Raw genomic sequence first — 24,084 nt, 5'->3', positions numbered from 1 at the left:
GGGAACCCCTGTCCTGCATGTTTTAGAGGTTTCTTGGCTCCGACACACCTGATTCAAATGCATGCTTGTTACCAGGCTTCTACAGAGCTAGATAATGACCCATTTATTTGAATCAGGTGTGTTGGAGCAGGGAAACATCTAAAACATGCAGGACAGGGGTTCCTTGAGGACAGGGTTAAGAACCACTGTGTTAAAGGGAAGTGATCACTGGGGAGTAGGGTTTTCTATCCAGATGCATGATCTCTAGTAGCCCGTTGTAACACACCTGTACTTAACTTGTTGAACCCTGGGCTCATCCTTTTTCCCGACCTTTTTCTTTCTCCACTCTGTCGCCCAGGTAACCATTCGGGCGTGGTCCTGAGCATCAACTCCAGAGAGCTGCACAGCTACCTGACCAGCTGATGGCCCCGCCGCGTGCTAACGTGCTAACAGGCTAGCTAGCTAACGAGCACAGGGACTCTCCTCTCTACTCTGCCTTCTTCAGCCCTGCCCCCCCCCCCCCACACACACACACACCCGGCCCTCAGCTCCCCCTCGCCCCCCCCCCCCTTCCAGGCCCTCCCACTCCCTCAAGAACGAGGAGGAGAGCCCAACGTGGGGATGCAGCCAAGATGTAGTCTCTCTTTTTCTCCATCTCCTCTCCTCCAACGTCCCTCTTCCCCAGGGCCTCCCTTGTTCACTGGCCCTGCGGAGCCCAGAGGGACGACTCTCCTCCTCTTCCAGCTGCCCTCGCTCCACAACGTCCCCGGGGGCTGGGCCACTTTGCTTCCCCCAGTGTCCTTTGCACCTTGTGTCGTGTTTTGCTCAGTGTGTTGTCATTGTTGGCTAACTCCGCTGATCTGGAGGCTGGACGCGGTGGGCCAGTCAGTGCAGAGAGAGATACGATGACATCACGCAATGTTGTGACACTTACTTCCTGTATCTGTTGTCATCTACGACCCTGCCTCCCTTAGACACACGCACCAGATTCACCGCCCAGGACAAGGTAGTCCCCACCACAGGTAAGATGAGACTGTGACCAAAAGGCCAACAGTAACAGCCTGTGTTATGGGCCCGTTAGCAGAATGCTAAGCTGATTCCAGACATGGGCAACAGGAGTCCTTCTGATCCACCTCTTTTTCCTCTCTGGTTTGAAGCAAGAGGCTCTGAGTTTTTGCCCAATTTTCATTTGACATTGTCTTTTTCTCTCACTCTGTCTTGTATCTCTCTTTATCTCTGTACGTTTCTCTCTGAAACACACCTCATTGTCTTCAAAATTACATGCAATAATGCTCTTTCTCAGGAAAGAATTAGATCGGATGCCCCTTTTAGATTGAGCAGACTCCATTAGAAATGGACATAGCTGAAACAGACTGGGGCCTCGTGTCTGCAGTTACCCTTACGGTCACTAGGGGGTGGTGTTGCACTTTGATGAATTCCTAAACAGTACTTACAAAATGAATTCATTTGGTGGAATCTTTATATACAGGAAAAGATTTTACTCGAACTGTCTTTCTTTTCACAGTACAACTCGCTCTTTTGGTTGGTTATGAAATCTTTGTCTCCTTTGGTGTTTCATGGTTCTTGGTGAATACTGTGAGGTACTGTGCAAGGATGTTTCAGTACAGTTTGTGTGATTGTGTAGAATTACCAGCACCCAGCATGTCACCTCCCCTGGTAGAGCCTATCATGTGTCTCACCGTGCCCAAACCAAGCAGAGTTCTGCTCCCATGGACATTCATTATTTGGGAACTTACTAACAGTTTGACACCCTCTAACCACTGCTAATGTACCCCCTCCCCCCCCCCCCTACAGACAAGAGGTTAAAGTGAACTTGCCCCCTCCCCCAGAGACAAGGTTGTTGTCATGGAAACAAATGGGCGTGGCTGTCTTTTTAATGAGCCTATATTAGGCATTGGCCAGTGGTGGTGTAGGTCTCCGTAGAATTTGGTTTTATTGTATATAGATTATGTATATATGAACGACAACAGCCGTCTGTACATAGGCCCACACACACAGGACTGTGAGGATTTTACACTAATACCAAAACACACCTTTTTTTCTTCTCATTGCCCCCATCCTCGGTTGAAAACTTCAAAATGCTCGTGGCGAGGAGAGCATTCTTAAAACCATGACCTGCTTTTAGTCAACAATCCTTTGACATCATTTCAGCGTGTCGGTGTCGTCAGTTCGCGGCCCTGCTTGTGGTAGTTATTTTTCTGTAATCATCGTTAACTGGAAAGGATCGAATGGTGTTGCATCTACAATATTCACTTTTGGAACACACATACAGTACGAAATGTATATGTTTTTTTTAACGTGTTTTCTTATCTCATTTTTGTAACCATTGGTCGGTACATCTTTGTCTTTCTGCTGCAATCATTTCCTTTTCTCTAACGATGTAACTGGTTTGCGCAGTTTTGGAAGGAAGGAAAGGTCTTCTTGTAATGTTTAGTAGTTGGCCTCCATACTCTGAAGCTAAGTCCTCAGGGGTATGAAGGAGACACCAGAGCAGGTACGCAGGTCTGGAACAGTGTCAAGCTGCTGTCAGCCCTTCTAGTTTTTTTATGTGTTTGATAAAGACAGACTCGAGGTCGCACTGGTCACTTCTAATAGGCTTGTGTTTTTCTCATATTTTGTACATACGCTCACGTTTGGCTTGTTTTTCTGGTGATGTGTTGTCTGATTTGTTTCCCTTATTGAAAGGGGATGGGGGGTGGGGGGGGGGGGGGATGTACTAAAGAATCTGATATTTGTGAAGGACGTTCACTGTTGATGACACAAACTATGTGAAATTGACCGCACAGTTCTATTAATATTTAGTTTGTTTGATTTTTTGGCATAAAAATGTTTGAAGTCTTCAATGGGAAGCATAGTGCACTTAACCTGCATTCTGGAATAAAATCACTCCCATAACTGTACATTGTTAGTTTTCGTATTATATTTGACTCGGCGAGAAAAGCAGCTAAGGAACTACAGTAACACAACCAGTTAGCACACAAACTAGATATGTTTGTAAAGAGGTTTAATACTTATGTACAGTTGTTTGTCACCAAGTCAGCGACTGTCTGAGTACTACAACGGAGTAGAAAATGTCTAAGGTGCAAAACAAACGATAGCTTTTTTTTTCCCCTTACCCCACTGAAAAAAAATCCTTATCCTCCATAGACCCCCTTCCGCAAAACTATGTACAATGGGTTCACATTTATCAACATCACCTGTGATCGGCCCATGTCAAGGCAGTTTAAGAAGGAAGCAGGGCGTCAGAGTTGGCCTCTGGGACATTTCCGGATGTAATCCCTCTCGCATTCCTCTTCTAATGGGAGCATGCAGACTAGCTCTAGCTTGCAGAAATGTGTGGCTAGAACTGAAATGACAGAAACAAGGGGATACAAATGTATATACACAACTTAGAGTGGAATAAAACACCTTAGGTGGGTCATACGAATCAGCCAATAGTACCCAAAACATGCCAGTACGGATAACCAAAACAACCCAATAGTCCCCCAAACATGCCAATATGGATAACCAAACCTACCAAAAACATGCCAGTATGGATATCCCAAACATGCCAATACGGATAACCAAAACTACCCAATAGTACCCAAAACATGCCAGTACAGATATACTAAAACCACAAAATACTAGTACAGATACAGAAAACAACTCAAAAAGTGTCTAAAACATGCTAGTACAGAAACACAAAGCAAACCAATCCATAGGTACTTTTGGTTGTCCTTACAAGGATGTTTGGGGTACTATTAGGTTGGTTTGGGTGACATTGGTATATGTACTGGCATATTTTAGGCACTTTGGGGTAGATTGGGTATCCGTACTGGCATGTTTTGGGTTATTTTGGATGATTAGTATGACCCGTTAGTGGCCATTTAGTTTTAGCAACATGCTAATTGAACCTGACAGCAAAAACACCATAACACTAAACACACTTGAATTTAGGGACATGTGCCTTGAGCAAATGCTAGCTGTTGCAGTAGTACATAAACAAGGCTACTCCTTATCTAGCATCCGAACAGAGAACATAGCACCTTGGTACACAAAGGCAGTGTAAATATGGCAACATTGGCAGTGCCCATGTGTAAAACGCATGATCAAAAGCACCATTAGAAATAAGCTTGTATGCTTGTGTGTGTGTGTGTTAAATAGGCTAACCACTGAAGCTCAAGAATTTGTATCTGGGTCACGGTTCCTTGACAGAACCCGCAAGACACAGTCCAAACCAACATCATGCTGCAATGCGCACACCACGAATATCTGAGTGAATATTAGTGAAGGGGACTGAAAAATGATGTCTGCAGCAATCTATACTACGGAAAGAACTTTTAAATATGAACATAAATAAACAGGGAAGCTGAAACATTTACAAATAAATACTTGGTTCTGCAATTGGACATTTTAAACCCCAATCAGACTGAGGAATAGGGAAAGGAATATGGGTTTTCTTGAGAAAAAAAATCTCGAATTTGCAATAGCTGTAACCACGTAGGCGCATCCATGCACAGTTTTGTGGAGCGTTAGCCATAAAGCTACTGGTCGCAGCTAAGAAAAGAGGCCAGTACAAATGGCACAACAAACTCCTGTATGTCAAGCAAGCCTCATATAACGCATTGAATTATAAAATAGTACGCTAAAAAGAGTGACACTGAAGGTCTGTATGTCGTGGCAATTAAGTATGTTAAAATCATCCATATGTCTCTTTAGTTGTCTATGCTAGTGTACCCCCCCTCCATCCCCAACATGTTCCCATGTGAACAGTTTTAAATAAATATATACATAAAAAAAAGAGAAGCAAAACAGGGTAAGACTTATGATGATGTGTCTATGTGCCAGTCTTCATTTCCCATTCCTGAAAGAGAGGGGAAAAAATTGTTACAACATTCCTGGTAAATTTCCAGAATTCTTTAAATCTTTCACACAAAAACGAAAAACCATTATCGAGATCCCTCCACCATTTTCTCATTCTCTCTATTCAGCAGTTCATAGAAGAATACAGATTGTAACATGACTAGACAGCATGAGACCAGTCGTTTCCCTGCATCTCACCTTGGCCTTTCTGAGGACGTGGCCGCGCACCGGCGGAGGTTTCTGATTGGCCTGTCTGCGGAGGAGGGAGGCGCTGTTGACGGGCAGCGAGCAGGACTCGGTGTCGCTGGTGTCACAGCTGGAGAAAGGAGAGGACTCCTGTGTCCGCCGCAGCAACACCGGGGACTGGACACAGAGCGGGGACACACACACACAATTAGAATGCCCTTTTCATCATGTCAATGTGTCAGCACAATGTCTAATAAACCAAAAAAGAATCAGAATGTGTTAAGTTTCCAGTTTTGACAACTTCAGCATGGACAGGTTCCACTAACAGTGTGACAATTCCATCGCATGGAAATCCATCAAATCTATAAGGCTTCACCACGGCAACTGTGCGGTACCAGGGTTACGTGGCGCAGTGTCACCAAGGTAAGGGTGGCGCCGGGGTCCTACCTGGGGGCTGGAGGTCCCAGACTTGGGCTCGATGCTGAGGCCCAGGGTGACCCCCCCGCTGAGGGCCTTCTTCAGACTCTCCTTCACCTCGGTCAGGTCCAGCTCCAGGGTCACCCTCTCCTCCTCCTTCTGCTTGCACTCCTCCTCCACCTTCTTCACACGCTCTGTCAGGCTGGCCTGGGAACGCTTGCCTGGGGGGGAGGGGATGGGGGAGCATGTTAGGAGTGTGCGTGTGTGAGAGAGAGAGGTGGAGATACAGTAAAGTGTGTGTGAGAGAGAGAGGTGGAGATACAGTAAAGTGCGTGTGAGAGAGAGAGGTGGAGATACAGTAAAGTGCGTGTGAGAGAGAGAGAGGTGGAGATACAGTAAAGTGTGTGTGAGAGAGAGGTGGAGATACAGTAAAGTGTGTGAGAGAGAGAGAGGTGGAGATACAGTAAAGTGTGTGTGAGAGAGAGAGGTGGAGATACAGTAAAGTGTGTGTGAGAGAGAGAGGTGGAGATACAGTAAAGTGTGTGTGAGAGAGAGGTGGAGATACAGTAAAGTGTGTGTGAGAGAGAGAGGTGGAGATACAGTAAAGTGTGTGTGAGAGAGAGAGGTGGAGATACAGTAAAGTGTGTGTGAGAGAGAGGTGGAGATACAGTAAAGTGTGTGTGAGAGAGAGAGAGGTGGAGATACAGTAAAGTGTGTGTGAGAGAGAGAGAGAGGTGGAGATACAGTACAGTGTGTGTGAGAGAGAGAGAGGTGGAGATACAGTAAAGTGTGTGTGAGAGAGAGGTGGAGATACAGTAAAGTGTGTGTGAGAGAGAGAGGTGGAGATACAGTAAAGTGTGTGTGAGAGAGAGAGGTGGAGATACAGTAAAGTGTGTGTGAGAGAGAGAGGTGGAGATACAGTAAAGTGTGTGTGAGAGAGAGGTGGAGATACAGTAAAGTGTGTGTGAGAGAGCGGTGGAGATACAGTAAAGTGTGTGTGAGAGAGAGAGGTGGAGATACAGTAAAGTGTGTGTGAGAGAGAGAGAGGTGGAGATACAGTACAGTGTGTGTGAGAGAGAGAGAGGTGGAGATACAGTACAGTGTGTGTGAGAGAGAGAGAGGTGGAGATACAGTAAAGTGTGTGTGAGAGAGAGAGAGGTGGAGATACAGTACAGTGTGTGTGAGAGAGAGAGAGGTGGAGATACAGTACAGTGTGTGTGAGAGAGAGAGAGGTGGAGATACAGTAAAGTGTGTGTGAGAGAGAGAGAGGTGGAGATACAGTAAAGTGTGTGTGAGAGAGAGAGAGGTGGAGATACAGTAAAGTGTGTGTGAGAGAGAGGTGGAGATACAGTAAAGTGTGTGTGTGTGGGCCTTCTGGCCCCCCCTCCCCCCTCCCTCACCAGCGCTGGCCTCCAGGGAGCTCCGCAGCTCCCTCCGCTCCTTCTTCAGCTGGCTCAGGCGGTTCCTGATGTCCTGCTTCCTCCTCATCAGCTCCTCCTCCCTGGCCTGCAGGCGCTTGGCGTCGGCCTCCACGCGGTTCTTACCGTACCTGTACTGCTCCGCACCTGGGGACACCAGACACTGGAGGGTTAGACTCACACACAGCTATAGGGGGAGAGTAGCGAGGGAAGGGGGGGAGGGGAGGAGAGGGGAAGAGGGGAAAGACTTGACCAAAAACCCATTAAACCCAAACCTTGGTCTAAAAGCTGTCATTAATCACACAGGGACCGTCCCTACTGGAAAATTCACAAAACATTACCACTATGGGCCACTCTCCACGCCACTAAGTATGTGTGCTAGTCCCCATATCGAGACGATCTACTCAATCAAAACACCACCAAGGGACCCGTTCACTCTCCACACAACAGTAATGGGGGGTTGACACCATAAATATATGGATAGTGTCAACTCAAATAAATTCAACAAGACACATAGTTGGTATTTGGTCCTAGCACTGCAAAACCGTGGTTGAAAACCCTGGTAGTTCACACATTACTTAAAACATAGCGCCCCCGCCCCTGCCACAAAGATCAGACCAAACCAACTCAGTCTGTCAACATAGCTGTGTGTTCTTCTGCTGTCGCTGGCATTTCAGTCAACGTGTGAACGTTGACTGGACGGTAAAAGCACATTGTGGGTAATGTTTGCGTGAACGTTGTCTAAACATTTGTTGTGGTTGTGTGAATGTAGACTGAATGTGGCGTCTATGGTCTGCCTGTTGCCTGTTTGCTTAAATGTTGTCTGTCTGTGGGTGGGGATGGGAGGGGGGATGGGAGGGGGGGGGGGGGGGGGGGTCCATGCTCCATGGATCATGCTGAACCCAGTGGCTTTTAAGGAAGTCATATTAGCTCTCAAAGATATTTACTGCTAGATCCACTATCATTAGGACATTCCGTCATTTTCCAGATTCTTCTCGGGCTCCTTCTTTTTAGAAATCCATCAGTGGTGGCCAGACTTACTGTCTGCTAGGGTAAGACACACACACACACACACACACACACACACACACACAGACAAGCCAGACTCTTACTGGAGTTGTTGCGTTTCACAGGCGCTGTTCCATTGGTGGTTCCGACCTTCTTGCTCTGGTTCTTGTCTGCCTTCTGCTTAGACGCCGTCCCATTGGTCACTGGGGCCTTCTTCCCCTTCAGCTAAATGGTGGACAAACAAGAAACAGGTAAAGAACCAATGGTTACACTCCAAAACGTTCTGTGTTGCAGAGAATATCTAGACTGTAAATAACTGTCCATAAAACCAATAACACAGTTCTTATAAAAATCAACAAACCCTATGAGTACCAGGGGACAGTTAACGTCAATATTAACTACTTTATCTCCAGCTGTGTAAATATACCTCACGAGAGGTAAACATCCAACTGTTTTATACGACCAGTCCCTCTCTCGACTCAAACCCACTGGAATCAAAGAATTCTAGAAGTCAGAGCCGCTGGACTGCGATCACTCCGTGCTAAAACAGGCACGGCTTTGGACGTACCACTTTAGAGTTCCACTTCAATTAGCTTTACTAAAAAGGCAAGAGAACCATTGAGCTGGCCCGAGTTCTACGTCGACCAGGATTAAGTGTGTTTAAATACTAGAGCGGGGGGGTGGCTTTGTGGTCCAGGGTTTCGATGTCAGCACCCCCCTTGGCCGCGCCACACACTCGCACACATCAAAGGAGCCCTGGGGAGACCACAGCTACACAGGGGGCGGTCGACGATGTATGTGGGCTCAGCCCAGCCGGGTGGCACTTCCAGAGACAAACGATCGCGTCGTAAAAACATAACTATATACACGACACAGGAGTCTGTGGCTGTACGGGGGGGCACACAGCACACACCAACTTCCTTAACACACACACAGTGTGTACATATGTGTTATACAGTACACAGTCCCTGTGCACACAAATATCATTTAATCAGTCTATATATTTTTACACACACACACACACACATAAACATCAAAAGGTGAACCCCTCTAAAAAGCTGGGTGGTCATACTACAGTGAGAGGATGAATAATGTGACCTGAATGCAAACTACTGATACTTGATCCTCCCTCCCTCTGAGAGCTACACAACCTGCCTCAGGCTCACGGCAGCATGGTCAATGTCTGAGAAAGTCCCAGACACACACACACACACACAGAGACAGACACACACACCGCTGGACGGCACAAAGTGTGCGTAAACCCTGCATGGTTTTAATCAGATCACTTAGAGCTACGACCCAGCAGGCCCTTGGGAGGGGGCAGGAGGAGAGGGGGATTGTGGGCGATGTAGGAAAGAGGACCTGAGATTCTGGGTGGGCCGCGTCAATACGAATGTATTAAAATCAGAGCGCGCTCCAGAAGGGACGATGAACGTGAGAACTAATGAGACGTGAGTCTAGAACACAGCACTTCTCCTATTGGCTGACATCTCTCACCTCGGTCTCCCAGGAAACCGTCAAGACAGCTTTCCATCTAAAACCCTGGAGTTATGACATTAACTCCCAATAGTATGTGGATGTAACATGACTCATATAACCTCATACCTTCATATAAACTGGATGAGGACAGTTGATAATGCTTAGTACTGTGCCAAGGTGTGACTAGCCCTGGTCTAAAAGGTGTGACTAGCCCTGGTCTAAAGGTGTGACTAGCCCTGGTCTAAAAGGTGTGACTATCCCTGGTTTGAAGGTGTGACTCGCCCTGGTCTGTAGGGGAGCTGTGTCTACCAAGCTGCCTGGACAGAGAGAGAAAGGGTTAGCATGTTAGAAATCAGACGGGCAGTTGGAAAGTTAGTCACCTGAGCAGCATCTTTAGAGTTAGCCTTGGCTGAGGCAGAGGAGGAAGAGGAAGAGAGGAATTTGGAGGAGATGGGGCCGGGGGTTTTGTAATGGCTGGAGGAGGAGGCCGGGCGGCTGGGCTTGGGGGAGTAGCGGGACGCCAGCTTGGGCGAGGGCATGTTCTCATACAGGTCAGCGTTCTCATAGTGCACGTCCTCTCTCTGTCGCCCCCCGCTGGCTGGGCTGGAGTACAGCGCTTCGGGATCCTTGGTTAGGTCAGCATGCAGGGAGGGAGGGAGGAGAGGGAAGGGAAGGAGAGAGAAAGAGAGGACAGGAAAGGAGAGAAGAGGAGGGGAGAAGAAAATGAAAGGAAACAGAAGACCGAAAAAGAAAGCGTACACAGATAACGCAAGAAGAGGAGGGGTAGAGGGGGGGGAAAGACGGCAAACGGTTGTTATTGTTACTGTCAGAGAGTTGGTACTGAGGACCAGGAAGTCCAGTCAGAGTTATTAGTCAGAGCTGGGAATACAGACGAGGAAGAGAGGGATAAAACAGAGCGCAAGACCACAGAACCTCTGACACAAAAGCTGTGAGTGTGAGCGTGTACGCGCGCGCATGTGTGTGTATGTGTGTGTGTCCTTACCGTTCCGTTGATGGGCACGTCGTCGTAATGCAGGGCCATGCCGGAGGGGCAGGCGTATCCGTTGACAGGGTTGTCCAGGTACGGGTTTGGAGAAACGGCGCGCTTGCTAGTGAAGCTGCGGGGGGAAACGACATCAGCAGAGCTTCACAAACGCTGCTCTGAAAGGAGTGATATCCACACGGACACACACCTGAAAAGATCCAACACTGGATGGAATACGAGCATAATCATGCTGCTGAAGGACCCATAGCTGTTGACCCAACGTCTGAAATCTCACGTCTGAAATCTCATGTTGTGCCTGAGTCTTAGGTAGGTGTGTGTGTGTGCGTCTCCCCATAAGGACCGAGGTCTCAGGTAGGTGTGTGTGTGTGCGTCTCCCCATAAGGACCGAGGTCTCAGGTAGGTGTGTGTGTGTGCGTCTCCCCATAAGGACCGAGGTCTCAGGTAGGCGTGTGTGTGTGTGTGTCTCCCCATAAGAGCCGAGGTCTCAGGTAGGTGTGTGTCTCACCAGAAGGACTGCTTCGCCAGCTGGATGACGTTGGCGGTGGTCTCCACGTCGATGTAGTCGTAGTGCAATGCTGCGGGGTCGGTGGTGGAGCCCGACTCTGCCAGCAGGACACCCAGCCAGCGACCCAGCGCCTCTGACGAGGACGCCTGGGGGGGGAGGGGGAGAGAGGAGGAAGGATGGAGTGAGCTCCAGCTGGATGTGCCCTTACACCGTTCATGCCGTATGTGTTTGGTCAGTGCTGCTTCTGATGACAATACTGAAGGGATCAGTGGGTACGTATGTGCATGCCAAAAGTTTGGGACTGATGTGTTTTTCTTAATATGCATGTAGGTGCGTGTAGAGTATGTGTGTGCATCGCTGATATGTCTGTGTGCCTGAGTGTGTGTCTGTGTGTGTGCGTGTGTGTGTGTTTGTGTGCCTGTGTGTGTGTGTGCCTGTGTGTGTGCATGCATGCGTGTGTGTGTGTGTACCTCCAGCACAGCCACCTCCTGGCCGTTGCGGAGCAGGCGGAAGGCGTAGGGGTGCTTCTGGTCCAGGCCGGGGCTGACCTCGCAGCCTCTCAGGGGCAGTGAGGCCATGTGGCTCTTGAGGTCGGCGCGGTCCTTGTGCAGCAACAGCTGGTTGTCTTTCAGACGGCACCAGCGCTCCCGCCAGCGGTTATTGGACAGCACGTTCAGATAGCCTGTCAATCAAGGGCAACCAGCCAATTAGGAGGTGAGGTGGGCGGATGACGACACAGCAAAACTGGATGCGAAACTCAACATGCATAACTGTGGTCAATGTCACTCAGATTGTATACAGTATAAATACAAGTATATATACTTATACAATATATACTTACAAGTATAAATGATCACAGAAACATGAGATTAGGTTAAGCTTTGAACGGACAGTACAAGTACCATGTCGGTCTAAGACATCGAAACTCATGTAAATGAATGTGGCTGTTATAGGAGCATGTGACGCGACTGTCAATTACCACAGGTGGGCACATCCTCCTCTGCGGAGGAGGTCTGCTCGTCAGTGGACGGCTTCTTCCTGCCCAGGCCAATGATCTTGGTGATCTTCTTCCCCGCCCCCTTCCCCACAGTCCCTCCCTTCTGCTCCGACTTAGAGCTCTTCTTCCCTTTGCCTGAGGGAGAGAGAAAGATAGAGAGGGGGAGAGGGAGAGGAAGACAGTGCGAGGGAAAGTAAGACAAAGAGAAAAATGGAGAGAAAGAAAATGTAACCTTGAACCTGTAGCAGAATATAATAGAATACTTTATCCCCACAGGTGGAAATTTCCTTTGGCAGTCGTGACATCCAGTCCGTCCAACGAACACACTGTGGCCTGAGGTGATGAGTGTATTTCATGATTCAAGGTGAAAATGGCTTCAATTCAGTGTGAAAAACCACCCAAAACATTCATGACTGTGCACATTCTCCTGTAAATCCCACTAAACTAGTCTAAACCAGGTCTTAAGAGTCTGTCTCTTGGTTCCTGTCTCCCCCCTCCTCTCTGGGTGTTGTTGGGATAGTGTGGTCTGTGGTCAGATGGTTTGGTGGACAACATCCACAGCCATGCAGCAGGACAGGAGACGACAAGAATGACAGGAATGGACAGAGGAGGAACTTTGTGTGTGTGTGTGTGTGTGTGAGAGAGAGAGAGTGAGTGACTTGACTCATGAGACGGGGGTGAAAAGGGTGAATTTTCCCCCAGTGATGTCATTATACAGAGACAGCTGACATTGGAGTGTTTCAGCAGACACACACACACAAAGACACACACACCCTCAGCTCTCTGCAGTGCCGGTTAGTCAGATGCTGTTACAGTACCACATCAAGGAATGGTATCTACACCATGGCGACGTTTTAAATTAAATTTGTTGCCATCTGCACCCCATACCTTCTTGGGATTGTCACACCACACACACACACACACCCACACATGCGTGGGCCTAAGGTGGAAACCAGACACACAGATGTGAAAACATTCACTTTGTTAAAAAAAAGGGGTTATTAGTCTTTTTCCTGGAGAGATGGGGGAAAGTGCGTGATCAGGCTCATCTGATTCCCTCTGAATCAGATCTGCCCGTCTGTTACCAGCGCTGGAAGGAATGGAGCTGATTAAGCAAAAAAAAAGAAGCTTTTTCCTCCTCTTCGTCAGACTGAATGTGTAGGCAGGGGGAGAGAGGGAGCAGAGACGGTGTGTGTGTCCGCCGTTTGTTTTGATGACGGCAAACTGAGACGTCTGAAGAGGTACGAGTCCAAAAGTGGGTGCGAAGCCAGAGTCAATCGTTGTGCTGACACTATATAGGCTAACACTAAACGTTCTAAGGCGGCGCTACCTTGCAATTCCCCTCCAATCCTCTAGAGGGATGTCTTTCATTCATTTATCCCATTCGCGGGAATAACCAAAAACACGAAATGAAAACCATCATTGAGATAGATAAATCTGCCGAAAAGTGTCAAATGTAATTTAACAGAATACATTGAATTTATCTCATTTGGGGGCCAAAAAAATAATATGTTTTCATATATCAAAATCAATTGTGTTTTCACAGCTGCAATATGCAAACAGTTTTGCTGCCTCTGAATCACAGCCCAATGCTGAGCAAGCAATCCCCCCGGGGCTGGAATTTACTACCATTGAGAAATCCATCTTCTCTCATGGAAAAAAACCCACCCATGTTTATCTGTCTTGAAAAAGTAAAGTTCTGGTTCTAAATCCTAGAGAACCCAAACAGGGATCCCTGACAAGTGAAGGGAAGATTCTGTCCTCCCGGAATTGAACCTGTCAGGTAAACAAACCCTAAATAATCCCAGCGTCTCTCCAGACCGTGCAGCCATCATCTTCCTGTCTCTGTGTTGGAAGCCAGCATGCTTCCATTAAGAATAAATACCTAATAAATCTACGTTTAAAATGTCGGATTGTAACAAGCTGCTATTCCATGTACGACAAATTGGCTCCTGTAGAGAAAAAAAAGTCCTTCTTCGCTGTATGAGGTCTAACTAATGGCTGACAGGACTAGAATTGTCACGGTCATCATGGTTGAAGAGGCTCTTAACACAGGTTGGACAGACCAAACCCACAGCTCCTCTACACAGCTGATACCATCACTTCTCAATGGAACCAAGGAAGAAAGAGTGTGTTTGCAGGGAATGGAAACCCTGGGTTAGGCTTATGAAGCTATGTGTGTGTGTGTGTGTGTGTTATCCTACCGTTGTCCTTACAGTCTGCGTTGTGGCCGTTCTCGTGAGTCTGCTCTCCGTCTGAGCTGGGCCTGTCACAGGACACCTTCTGGAACGCAGCCTACAGTCAGTATGATACACACACACACACACACACACACACACACACACACACACACAGGTCCTAGAGGATGCATACACACCAATCCACACACACTACATTAATGTCCTCCACACACACACACACCCACAGAAACAAGCGCACACACACACACCTTTACGAGAGTGCCCCAGGGGCGTCTCTGCTGTCTGTGTTCGACTAACACACAGCAGTAAAAGCTGTAATAGCCCTTCATTAGATGTGTGTGGAGGGGAGGCAGTCTGGGGCAAGCGAGTAAACCACGGATGGAGCCATTCTGTGTGTGTGTGTGTGTTTACAGGTAAATATATGCGTGTTCATATTTGAGGATTCTCGTGTGAGTGTTTTTAGTGTGCGTACGTGTTTTGAGGTGGAAAATGACTTAGATCAGAGAGACTTTAATGACAAACTTCTCCCTAACTGGCTCAGTAGACAGAAACCAAGCCTAATTATTCATACATAACATGTTACAGATGCTCTCCACCAGTTTAACAGCGAGTGTGTGCACTCTACTGTATATTCGTGTGTGTGTGCGTGGATAAGAGAGAGATGGAGAGAGAAAACGAGAGAGGGACAGAGTGGGGAGTGAGTGCGTGTGCACGTTTACCTTCTCCAGCTCAGGCTTGTGGACCGGGGACCCGGAGGCAGCTCCTTCCGAATCCACGTGACCGTTGATGCACACCTCTCTCATGACCTACACACCAAACACACCAGCTGTGTTACCTGGGGCTTCACCAGATCATGCACCCTTCTCTAGGAAACCTAGACTGTTCATGGGCACCATAGGGCATGACCCAATCACATTTCAATCATTTTGCTGATAGGATCAATGTACACATTCGCCATAAGGATGACTGATCATGCCAGTCAGATTATTGACAGGAATCAGAATATTGTCCGCATGTAAACGGTGTTGCTGAAGTCCCTCCCCTACCATGACGAGAGAGACAGAGAGAGGCAGGGAGAGAGAGACAGAGAGAGGCAGCGGGAAAGAGAGAAGCCACAAGCCTGCTTCATATATCTAAGCTCTGACTCAAGCACAGCCAAGAAAGGGCTGCTAGCTGCTTGCATGGTGTTATGAAACAGGCCCAGTCACCAGGAATGAGATATCCAGAGACACTGCAACATAGGCTGTGGGGCGCCAGAGCACATTAGCGTCACCTTAGCACTGCCCACAACCTCACAGCATCCTAAACCTGGCAACCCATCAATACTTAAGAGGTTGCTTCATCGAGTCATAAAGGTGGCTGTGGATATAGAATGAGGTGAGCGATGATGCTAAGTTACGCCAAGCTAGGATAGAGTGATTAGGTCTGGATTGAACATACACTCAAGCACAGTGATAAAGGGAAATAGATTTAACACACACACACACACACACCTCGGCTCAGCAGCCTGTGTTCACCACAGTCCTCTGGGTTTGGCTGGGAAAGAACATAATTGGCCTCGCAGGGAAATTACAGCCTCCATGGTTTTGGCTCAGTAGAGGCCAGCGTGTGTGTGTGTGTGTGCGTATACCTGCCTGTGTGTGTGTGTGTGTTATCAAGTGTGTGTCCGTGTGTGTGTTATCAAGGGTGTGTGCGCGTGTGACATGAACTGAAATTCTATCTTCCATCAGTAACAGACATCTCACACACAGGCTCGTTGGCCAGCCCCGCTGGTTCTCTCTGGGTGGGTTTGGCCTTGTCAACATCTCTGGGAGCTGTCGCTGTTGCTGCACAACTTGGGAGTCGTTCTCATTGGAGATTTCGACATAGACAAGACTTATGATTTATCTGGGGGGGCGAAGTGCTGGGGGGGGTGAGAGATGGACGGGTTTGTGACTGTTGCGTATCGGTTACACATCGGTTGTGGTTGAATGTAGTGACATGATGGAGGCTTTTGGTCTGAGTTTACACCAGCAATGTGTGGACAATCATGGGTCAAAAGTCTTACACACACCCAGACCCCTCCCCACACACCCAGATTTCTCACCAGACCAGCTTGAAGAGAGACTGGGCTAGGTTTCCCTGCGCAGGATGAGGGTAGAGGAAGAGGAAGAGGAGGAAAGCGTAGCTACAAAGCCAAGAGAGAAAGACTACCAGGTCATCCTGAAAAGAAGGGATTGAAACAAAGGGATGAGGTAAAGGAGACAAAAGAAACAACCCCAAATTGCACAGAAACCCAGAACTAACAAAACATTATGACAAAGGATAAGGTATCAACATGATATTGAGTTCCATACACAGCTCATTAGCACACAATGTCTGCATTTATCATTGGGGAGTCTGGTTTGGATGGCCCTAACTGCACGAAGGCCTCCACCTCTCTCCTCCTCCCCTTTCCTCCTCTCCTCCTCTCCTTTCTAACTTATGTACTGTTGCATGGCTCAGTTTACAGTGAGGACATGGTATTGGAGTGGACCCATCTCGACTAGGGTGGAATTCAGCCGAGAAAGCTTTGTTTCCATGATCCAGTCTTTAATGTGAAATGCAAGACTGATTGTTCTTAAAGCCCCTGTGGATGAGAGGAGAGAGAGATACATGGAGAGGAGGACTTGTGCTTGCGCCTGCATTTGTGTATGTATATAGGTGTGGGTGACTGTGCGTGCCTGCATGCACACACACAAGTGTGTGTATCGCATGGCGCGTCCAAGGTCTCCTAGCAACCCCCGGTATCTAAACACGAGATCTAAACTTCAAATTATTTCTGGCTCGCCGTCTCGCGCACATACACCCCTCAGGCGTTCTGCACCAGGGAGTCGATCCCTCACCATGACGCGGGCTCCTTGAACCCGGCCCAGGAGGCAGGGGGGAATTGGACCTCGCTGGTTCCAAGTGTCACCAGCCCCGAGAAAACCACATGTTTATCAATTATATCCAGTAAACTCCAACGAGAGAAATTGATTGTTGGGCCAACAAAACAAAAAAAAGCGCCTGTTTATTCCAGGCTGTCTTATTGCTTCAATGTGTTTTCAATACATGAACACCTGACTAAACACACACCCAACATCCCCTCTCTCCGGTCTGATGAGCGCTGCAGTGTGGCTGGGGAGGGCTGGAGGGCTGCAGGGAGGGTTTGTATATTTGCGCAGGTCTGTTTGCAGGTACGTCTGGACCAATTGAGCGTGCTTCCCCCTGCAGCCAATCAATAAACAGACTGCCATATGGAACTAGTCATCAAATCAGATGAACGTGAAAGAGTTTCTTTCGTGGGTGCCTTGTTTGTGGCGGGGTGTGGGGTCTAGGCCCACTGTACGCACTGTAAGAGGGATAGAGTGAGCGGGAGAGAGAGAGTGAGTGAGGCAGAAAGAGAGACTGTGTGCGAGAGAGGGAGAGAGAGACTGTGCGAGAGAGAGAGAGTGAGGCAGAAAGAGAGACTGTGTGCGAGAGAGGGAGAGAGAGACTGTGCGAGAGAGAGAGAGAGAGAGAGAGTGAGGCAGAAAGAGAGAGACTGTGTGCGAGAGAGGGAGAGAGAGACTGTGCGAGAGAGAGAGAGAGAGAGAGAGAGAGAGGCAGCAAGAGAGAGACTGTGTGCGAGAGAGGGAGAGAGAGACTGTGCGAGAGAGAGAGAGAGAGAGAGAGTGCGAGAGAGTGCGAGAGAGTGAGCGAGAGAGAGCGAGAGAGCGAGCGAGCGAGCGAGCGAGAGAGCGAGAGAGCGAGAGAGCGAGAGAGCGAGAGAGAGAGAGAGAGAGAGAGAGAGAGAGAGAGAGAGAGAGAGAGAGAGAGAGAGAGAGAGAGAGAGAGAGAGAGAGAGAGAGAGGCAGAAAGAGAGAGACTGGGTGCGAGAGAGAGAGAGAAAACACAAGAAGCTGGTGTTTCAATCAGGGCGGCTGAATCAGTCTGACGGGCAGAATCGCTCGACTATTACGTTTTTAGTTGTTGTTTTTTTTAACAAGCCCCTCCGACGGGCCATATGAAGAGGTGCTGCAGGGTCCCAGTCTGCAACAGGCCTGTCAGTAACGACAGCAGGGGGACCGAGTCTGGCAGGAGAGCCGTGCCCGTAACTGGAGCAAGGAGGAAGGGAAGAGAAGGGAGGCAAGGAGGGGTGGGGTGTTGGGGGACGGGGGGGGGGGAGGAAGTTTAAACTGGTGCTATTAATACCGTACAATAGATTCCCCAGGACAAGCAACTGTGTCCAGGGTAATCCCAGGAAGGGCTGAGGTGAAGGCGAGTGTGTGTGTACGTGCCCGCAACAGAGAGGAAAAGACTGATTTTAGAAAGATGTATCAGAGGGGGGTAAAGAGAGATCCACACAAACATCCACAGATCAGAGAGGAGTCCTCTAACAATACCTGGAAACCCCAGCTCGTTAGCTAGGCTAACCTTGGTAGCCGGCACAGCAGGCACAGTCCTCGTTTACAAAACAAATTCCTTCCACCTCCCATGCGCAATTCCAAAGATTCACTTCCCTTTTGGATACATAACAAAACACGCTACCATTCTGTTTGGACCTGAATGAGTCACTGCTACATAACACACACACACACAGCCTTCTGCTTTAGTATGTTAGCCTAGCGTAGCGGGATAGCTAGTTACCTTGAGCCACTCCTCAGCCTGCTCCTTGCTGTGTACGGCCAGAACCAGGGCGTCTGCCCCCTGGTGGACGATCCTCAGCTCGTGCTTCTTCTTCTTGCCGTCCTTGGGGATGTGAGTGATGCTGCACCCCGATAGGACCAGAACCATCTGGGGGGTGTGGTCTTTGGAAGACTTGTAGCACTGAAGGTGGTGAAGGAGGGGCGCAGGGAGGAAGGGGTTTTCCAGAGACTTCAGATTAAGGTCACCAAGGATGATGTGTTTTAAGTAAGTGTGTGTGTGTCATCCGACAAACAGTCCTTCAACATGCTTGTGTGCGTATCCACGTGTTTTGAGCATTCTGTATGCGCGTTTGTGTGCGCAAGTCAGCGTCTGTGTGTATGTGTGTCTGCGTGTGTCTTCCCTACCAGCAGCTTGCTGTCCTTGATGACACACAGCAGCTTGGTCCACTGGCCGAAGCGTTTCTTGCGCAGCAGGAAGGCGCAGATGCGGGCGTCCTTCACCAAGTCCATGGACGCCTCCTCGGACGGCCACTGGTGACACATCTTCTGGCCCTTCCCGTCCTCCTCCTCCTCGTCGTACGACTCGTACGAGCTGCTCATGGCGTCCGAGTCGTAGTCTGGGAGACGGGGAGGGGGAGAGAGAGAGAGAGAGGGAGGGGGAGAGAGAGAGAGAGAGGGAGGGGGAGAGAGAGAGAGAGAGAGAGAGAGAGAGAGAGAGAGAGAGAGAGAGAGAGAGAGAGAGAGAGAGAGAGAGAGAGAGAGAGAGAGAGAGAGAGAGAGAGAGAGAGAGAGAGAGAGAGAGAGAGAGAGAGAGAGGAGGAATTGAACAATGTGGGCTGTACACAGTTGGTGGGGCGGTCTGGGCGTTTGTGTGTGTCTCATGCTGTGTAAGTGAGTGTGTTTGTATCCACTCACTGGAGGTGATGTATTCGGGAGCCTTCCCAGGACTGAGAGGTACAGCCTCCTCATAGTAGCCCTCAGGGAGGGAGGAGCTGGGCAGGGGAGGGGGGCCACTGTCTGGAGGCTGGAAGGGGGAGAGAGGGAGAGACGGTGGGAGAGGGAGAAAGAGAAAGAGAGAGATAGGGAGAAAGAGAGGGGTGGGAGAGGGTGAGAGAGAATCATGGGTCAGTATGCAAAAACAACCACTGCCAAGACCGCCATCTAACCATGACAGGGAGGAGCCAAACCACAGGAAGCAGATAACTCGACATGTGGTCACACTGGTGTCACTTCAAACAGCGCCCCCCACACTGAGGGGCGCTGGCCTAGCCCTAAACACAACAGGAGGAAGGTCAGGATCTGCACCAGGGAGGTGGAGCTCTGATGGAGCTTTGTAGAGCTTCTGTGGTGAGCATCTCCAGAGATGGGGGGGGGGGGGGGGAAAGGAGTGAAGCTCTGAAGAGAGATTACACTGGAGATAAAAGTCCAACACGATGAGAAGGGAGAGGGTGAGAAAGAAAGAGTCCAAGAGAACAACAAGAACACGAGGGAGAGAAGAGTTTGAGAGAGGGAGAGGAGGACGTGGGGAGAAACGAAACCCCTCTCTTTTTGTTATTGTTTGTTTCGTCGGCGCTCGCCTGATTCTCAGGCGCGAGGGGAAGCTGACGTGATCCACCTTGGCCGGCGCCACGCGGCGCTCGCTCAACGTTTCAGCCTCTTAAAATAACATCATTGCAACAGTAAAAATCAAATCTCATAATCTCACAGCACATGGAATTAAATGTCGTCTCGCTTGACGTTTAACTCTCCGAATCGAGCGTTCCCAGACTTTATCTTCCCTCAGAGAGCGAGTGTGTACAGTATGTATGCATGTATGTATGTGCACGTGTGTATGCATGTGTGTGTATGCATGCATGCATGTACTGTATGCATGTGTGTGTGTGTGTGTGCGTCAGGGTAGAGAGCGTATTTCTCAGCAGCAGAATTATACCTCAGCTTCATTAACGGTTCCTTAAGGGTCCGTGTGATACCATAAACACGGGACCAGGTTCTCTCTAGTGTCTAATGTTCATCATCTGCGGCTTGACTCCTCCCACCTGCTCTTACACCCAGCCAATGAAGAGGACTGTTTCGTCAGAGGAAGGGAACTGAAGCTTTTGACTCTGGAAGACCATTTAAAGAAGGTCGGGTACTTCAAAACATACAACATTAAAGTACGACGGGCAAACAAACATTTGTCTCAGAAACTGGAAAGTTGGGACATTTAATTGTGAGAAGTTTGGTCATGCAAGCCTTCCAAAAGTAGTGACGACCATCTAGTGCCTGAACAAGAGCTTACGGTTGCTCTCCATAATGAATTCCCCACAAATTCCCCTCTTTTCGTCACATGGAAAGTCATCCTCTCGTATATTTCTCTCTTTTTTTCCAGGCGCTGGACGTTTTTAGAGGGGGAAGTCCGCGGCAGTCGTGAAAAGCGAACGCTGCGGGCCACTGAGCGCAGCTCGGCCAATGAGGCGGCGCCGCCGTGGTGATGGTATCTCCGTTGCCGCGGCAACGTGGAATATGTGGTTATTTATAAAGATGGAGTGTCTGTCAACCGTTTTCTGTTTAAAGTAGAGACCGTCAGAAAGAACGAGTCACTGTGTCATCAACTAAGGATGTGTGAGAGAGTGAGAGAACGAGAGAGAGAGAGACTCTACTCCCATGATCTCTCTCTCTCTATAGGAGAAGTTGTCTATAACTCAAGTCAGGTCTGACCCCATAGCCCTTATCCCATTTCCTCTGGGAAGCACTTCTTTTGGTAAACTAATTTTCTGCCAATAGTTCTGTCCCAGTTAACCTTGTAGTAACTCAAAACGTACTCGCACACACACAAATCACCCCTGAAAATCCCCACATCGTCCAGAAAGAAAGATAGACATAAAAGATAGAGAGCCAACAAAAGACAGAAAGCTCTTGGTCTGACGGTGGAACAATAACACCGCGATCTTACGCCTGGAACACAAAGGGGTGTTCCAGAAGAAATGTACGCACTTATGTGACCAAAATGTTTATATTGGATGGTAGCAACCTCTGAACGCAATGAGTGTGCTTATTTCCTTCTAAAGTGTTTTAGCAAGGCTAACAATGAAGTGTTTTAGCAAGAATAACAACGTTGAAAAATACCCCAGAAGCTGATTGTGAACGCAGCCTACATTACACACACTGTGAACCCCCCCGTTCTCTGCAACAAAACAAATCAGATTAGATGTAGGGGCTCGATTGGAGTGTGCGTGCAAAGTGCAGACATGAACACACACACACACACAGTACAGGAAAACACACACACACACACGTGCTAACCCAGACTGACACTTCCAGGCCTACTTGTTCAGTCGGTTTCACAAACGTTCCAATTAACAAAACACCAACATGAATTGCCATAGGTGGTGTTGACCCAACTCGACCCAACCCTCATGATCTGCACCTCTTTCGATCGATCTACAAACCATCCACCCACCGCCCTCCACCCTGGGGTGCCCCATCCACACAGTATTCGGATCCACAGACTGGTGCAGCCCCTCGCTATGCGATTCCCTTGAATTGAGCGTTTCCCCAGCGTGTGGTCAGAAGGTTGGAGATTGTAATTAGGGGGTGGTGAGGAAGGTTTGACCTCGGCTGAGGAGCTGTGGGGGAGTTTTCTGACCGTCCAGCCTGAGCCTCCCAGTGTCCATTTCTGCCGGGCGTAGGAGGAGTTGTGTGAATGCATTTGCCACATCTCAGACAGCCTCTTGGAAAAGCTGGAGGACTGAAGCAAGCTGCAGGCTACAGACCGTGTGACAGGAAGCAGTTTGTTTTCTATGATGCTTTGGCGTTTTCCTCGCTTGTGAACATGCCTGAAGTGGTAATAATCCATGTCTGCTCATTACAAACTGCGGCAAACCACCATGAAAGATCCTCCTGGAAGACTTCATTTCCCAAAATGCACCACGTTTCACACTGGGCTGGATGAGTTTGATGAGACACGGGTTCCAGACAGCTCATCTTGGACGGTGAAAGGTTGGGAACTGCTTCCGGGTGCTAGTTTTGATGGGATGTCATTTCAGAGGTTCCCAGAACATCATGGAGCGTGAAATGGACACATGGATCCGATCGCGGATATACTTTTGTCAGCTGTTCACCGTCAAACACACTGAACTAAACAGAGGGTCATCTCTCAACACGCTTCCTATATGCAAACAGCACAAAGACACACACACCAGCTATTCACCAAGAGGTCAAGGTAAGGTGAGGCATCTCGACGAGCTCTAAATTGATGCCAGACTTCCCTGGAGATGGAAGGAGGGATGGAGAGATGGACGAGAGCGCAGTCTGGTCCCGTTTCTGCCCAGTGACAGCCGTGTTGGGCCAGACGTAGCCTCCCTTAGCCTGTGTGCACACGTGTCACATGTTCACATCAGACCACCAGTATTTTCTGGAAACTTCTCAGTGAATATTTGGGTCTTCAGTGCATCTTTTTTTTATCATTCAAAGAGTTTAAATTCGATTAAAAAAAAATACTCACTCCACCCTTCTTGCACAGGGAATTTCAAAATCTAGTGTTGCATCATTTACTTGACATTTAGTAGTTTGTGTCATTGTAAACCATAAAAAAATGACTGTTTCTGAACAGTTCTTTGTCCTAGATCTCACCCATCAACTGTACAGTGAGATTCCATGTTGCTAAATATGGAGATCGTGGCCCCGTCAGAATCGGGTTCAACCGGGTTCATCAGCACATCTTAACTAAACAGCGGGAGAGAATTCATGCTGGACGCACGAAACCCCCACACACACCAACACCCAGGCAAGATACACATAGGCACATGAGCACACAGAATGGCACACACACACACACAGACACACACAGGGAGCAGACCTGGCGTATTTCAGGCATTGACAGACTACGCGGTCTGGCTTTTCGGTCTCCTCTGTTCTGTACAGTTTGAACAACACTCTTTATGAATGGACTGTAGGTTATCAGTGGGGATACTGTGATAACACAGACACACATTTGAGAGACAGTTGTTAGTTTAACAGTGGCTGAACTCCAGAACGGGCCCGCTAAAAGCTAAAAGCTGTTGAATGGCCTCATTGTCTCTGAGAGATGCTTTTAAACAAGACTTCAATTGACTTAACAGGAGAAGCTTCTCAAACTCACCATACACTCAGACAACCATGCCCTGCTACTTTCCAACCCCTGCTCTGCTAGACTGCTGGGCAGAACCTCTCCCCTCTCTCCTTTGAGAACAAGCAGAAAATGTGACCGGCTCACCTGATTAGACATCGCTGCTCTGCTCTGCTAAAACACGCAAGGCTTCGCCAACAGAACCTGGATCAGAACGTGGGACTGAACGCCGGAACGGTTCCCATCTTATCTTCCATCCACTCTCTCCTTTCAATCCTCCTCATCTCCCCCACGTTCTTCATGCCGAGAGC

General features: G+C 48.7%; 2 protein-coding genes across 5 annotated transcripts in view; one reads left to right on the top strand and one right to left on the bottom strand.

Annotated features, from left to right (window-relative positions):
- The window catches only part of sorcs2 (sortilin-related VPS10 domain containing receptor 2), a 32,846-nt gene extending 29,946 nt beyond the window's left edge, over nt 1–2,900 (top strand). Inside the window, exon 27 of the mRNA XM_062449989.1 lies at nt 338–2,900. Within this exon, the coding sequence (XP_062305973.1) occupies nt 338–402 (65 nt within the window). The 3' untranslated portion in view covers nt 403–2,900. The remainder of the gene's footprint in view (nt 1–337) is intronic.
- A 70-nt stretch (nt 2,901–2,970) lies between these two features.
- afap1 (actin filament associated protein 1) overlaps nt 2,971–24,084 on the bottom strand; it is a 53,714-nt gene continuing 32,600 nt past the window's right edge. For 2 of the 4 annotated variants that reach the window (XM_062449262.1, XM_062449260.1), the window contains exons 4-17: nt 19,603–19,711; nt 19,093–19,304; nt 18,689–18,868; nt 14,779–14,865; nt 14,063–14,141; nt 11,841–11,993; nt 11,332–11,543; nt 10,862–11,007; nt 10,354–10,468; nt 7,976–8,096; nt 6,846–7,010; nt 5,476–5,666; nt 5,041–5,205; nt 2,971–4,843 (exon numbers count right to left, since the gene is read on the bottom strand). In XM_062449262.1, coding sequence (XP_062305246.1) covers nt 4,817–4,843; nt 5,041–5,205; nt 5,476–5,666; nt 6,846–7,010; nt 7,976–8,096; nt 10,354–10,468; nt 10,862–11,007; nt 11,332–11,543; nt 11,841–11,993; nt 14,063–14,141; nt 14,779–14,865; nt 18,689–18,868; nt 19,093–19,304; nt 19,603–19,711 — 1,962 coding nt within the window. In that variant the 3' untranslated portion in view covers nt 2,971–4,816. Of the gene's footprint in view, nt 4,844–5,040; nt 5,206–5,475; nt 5,667–6,845; nt 7,011–7,975; nt 8,097–9,730; nt 9,977–10,353; nt 10,469–10,861; nt 11,008–11,331; nt 11,544–11,840; nt 11,994–14,062; nt 14,142–14,778; nt 14,866–18,688; nt 18,869–19,092; nt 19,305–19,602; nt 19,712–24,084 lie in introns of all 4 variants that reach the window. The other 2 variants (XM_062449263.1, XM_062449261.1) reach the window with 2 other exon arrangements.

Source organism: Osmerus eperlanus, chromosome 23 (genome assembly GCF_963692335.1).
Source record: "Osmerus eperlanus chromosome 23, fOsmEpe2.1, whole genome shotgun sequence".
NCBI classification, from domain to species: domain Eukaryota; kingdom Metazoa; phylum Chordata; class Actinopteri; order Osmeriformes; family Osmeridae; genus Osmerus; species Osmerus eperlanus.
The sequence above is the reverse complement of the archived record's forward strand: the minus strand, read 5'-3'. Positions and strand labels throughout refer to the sequence as shown.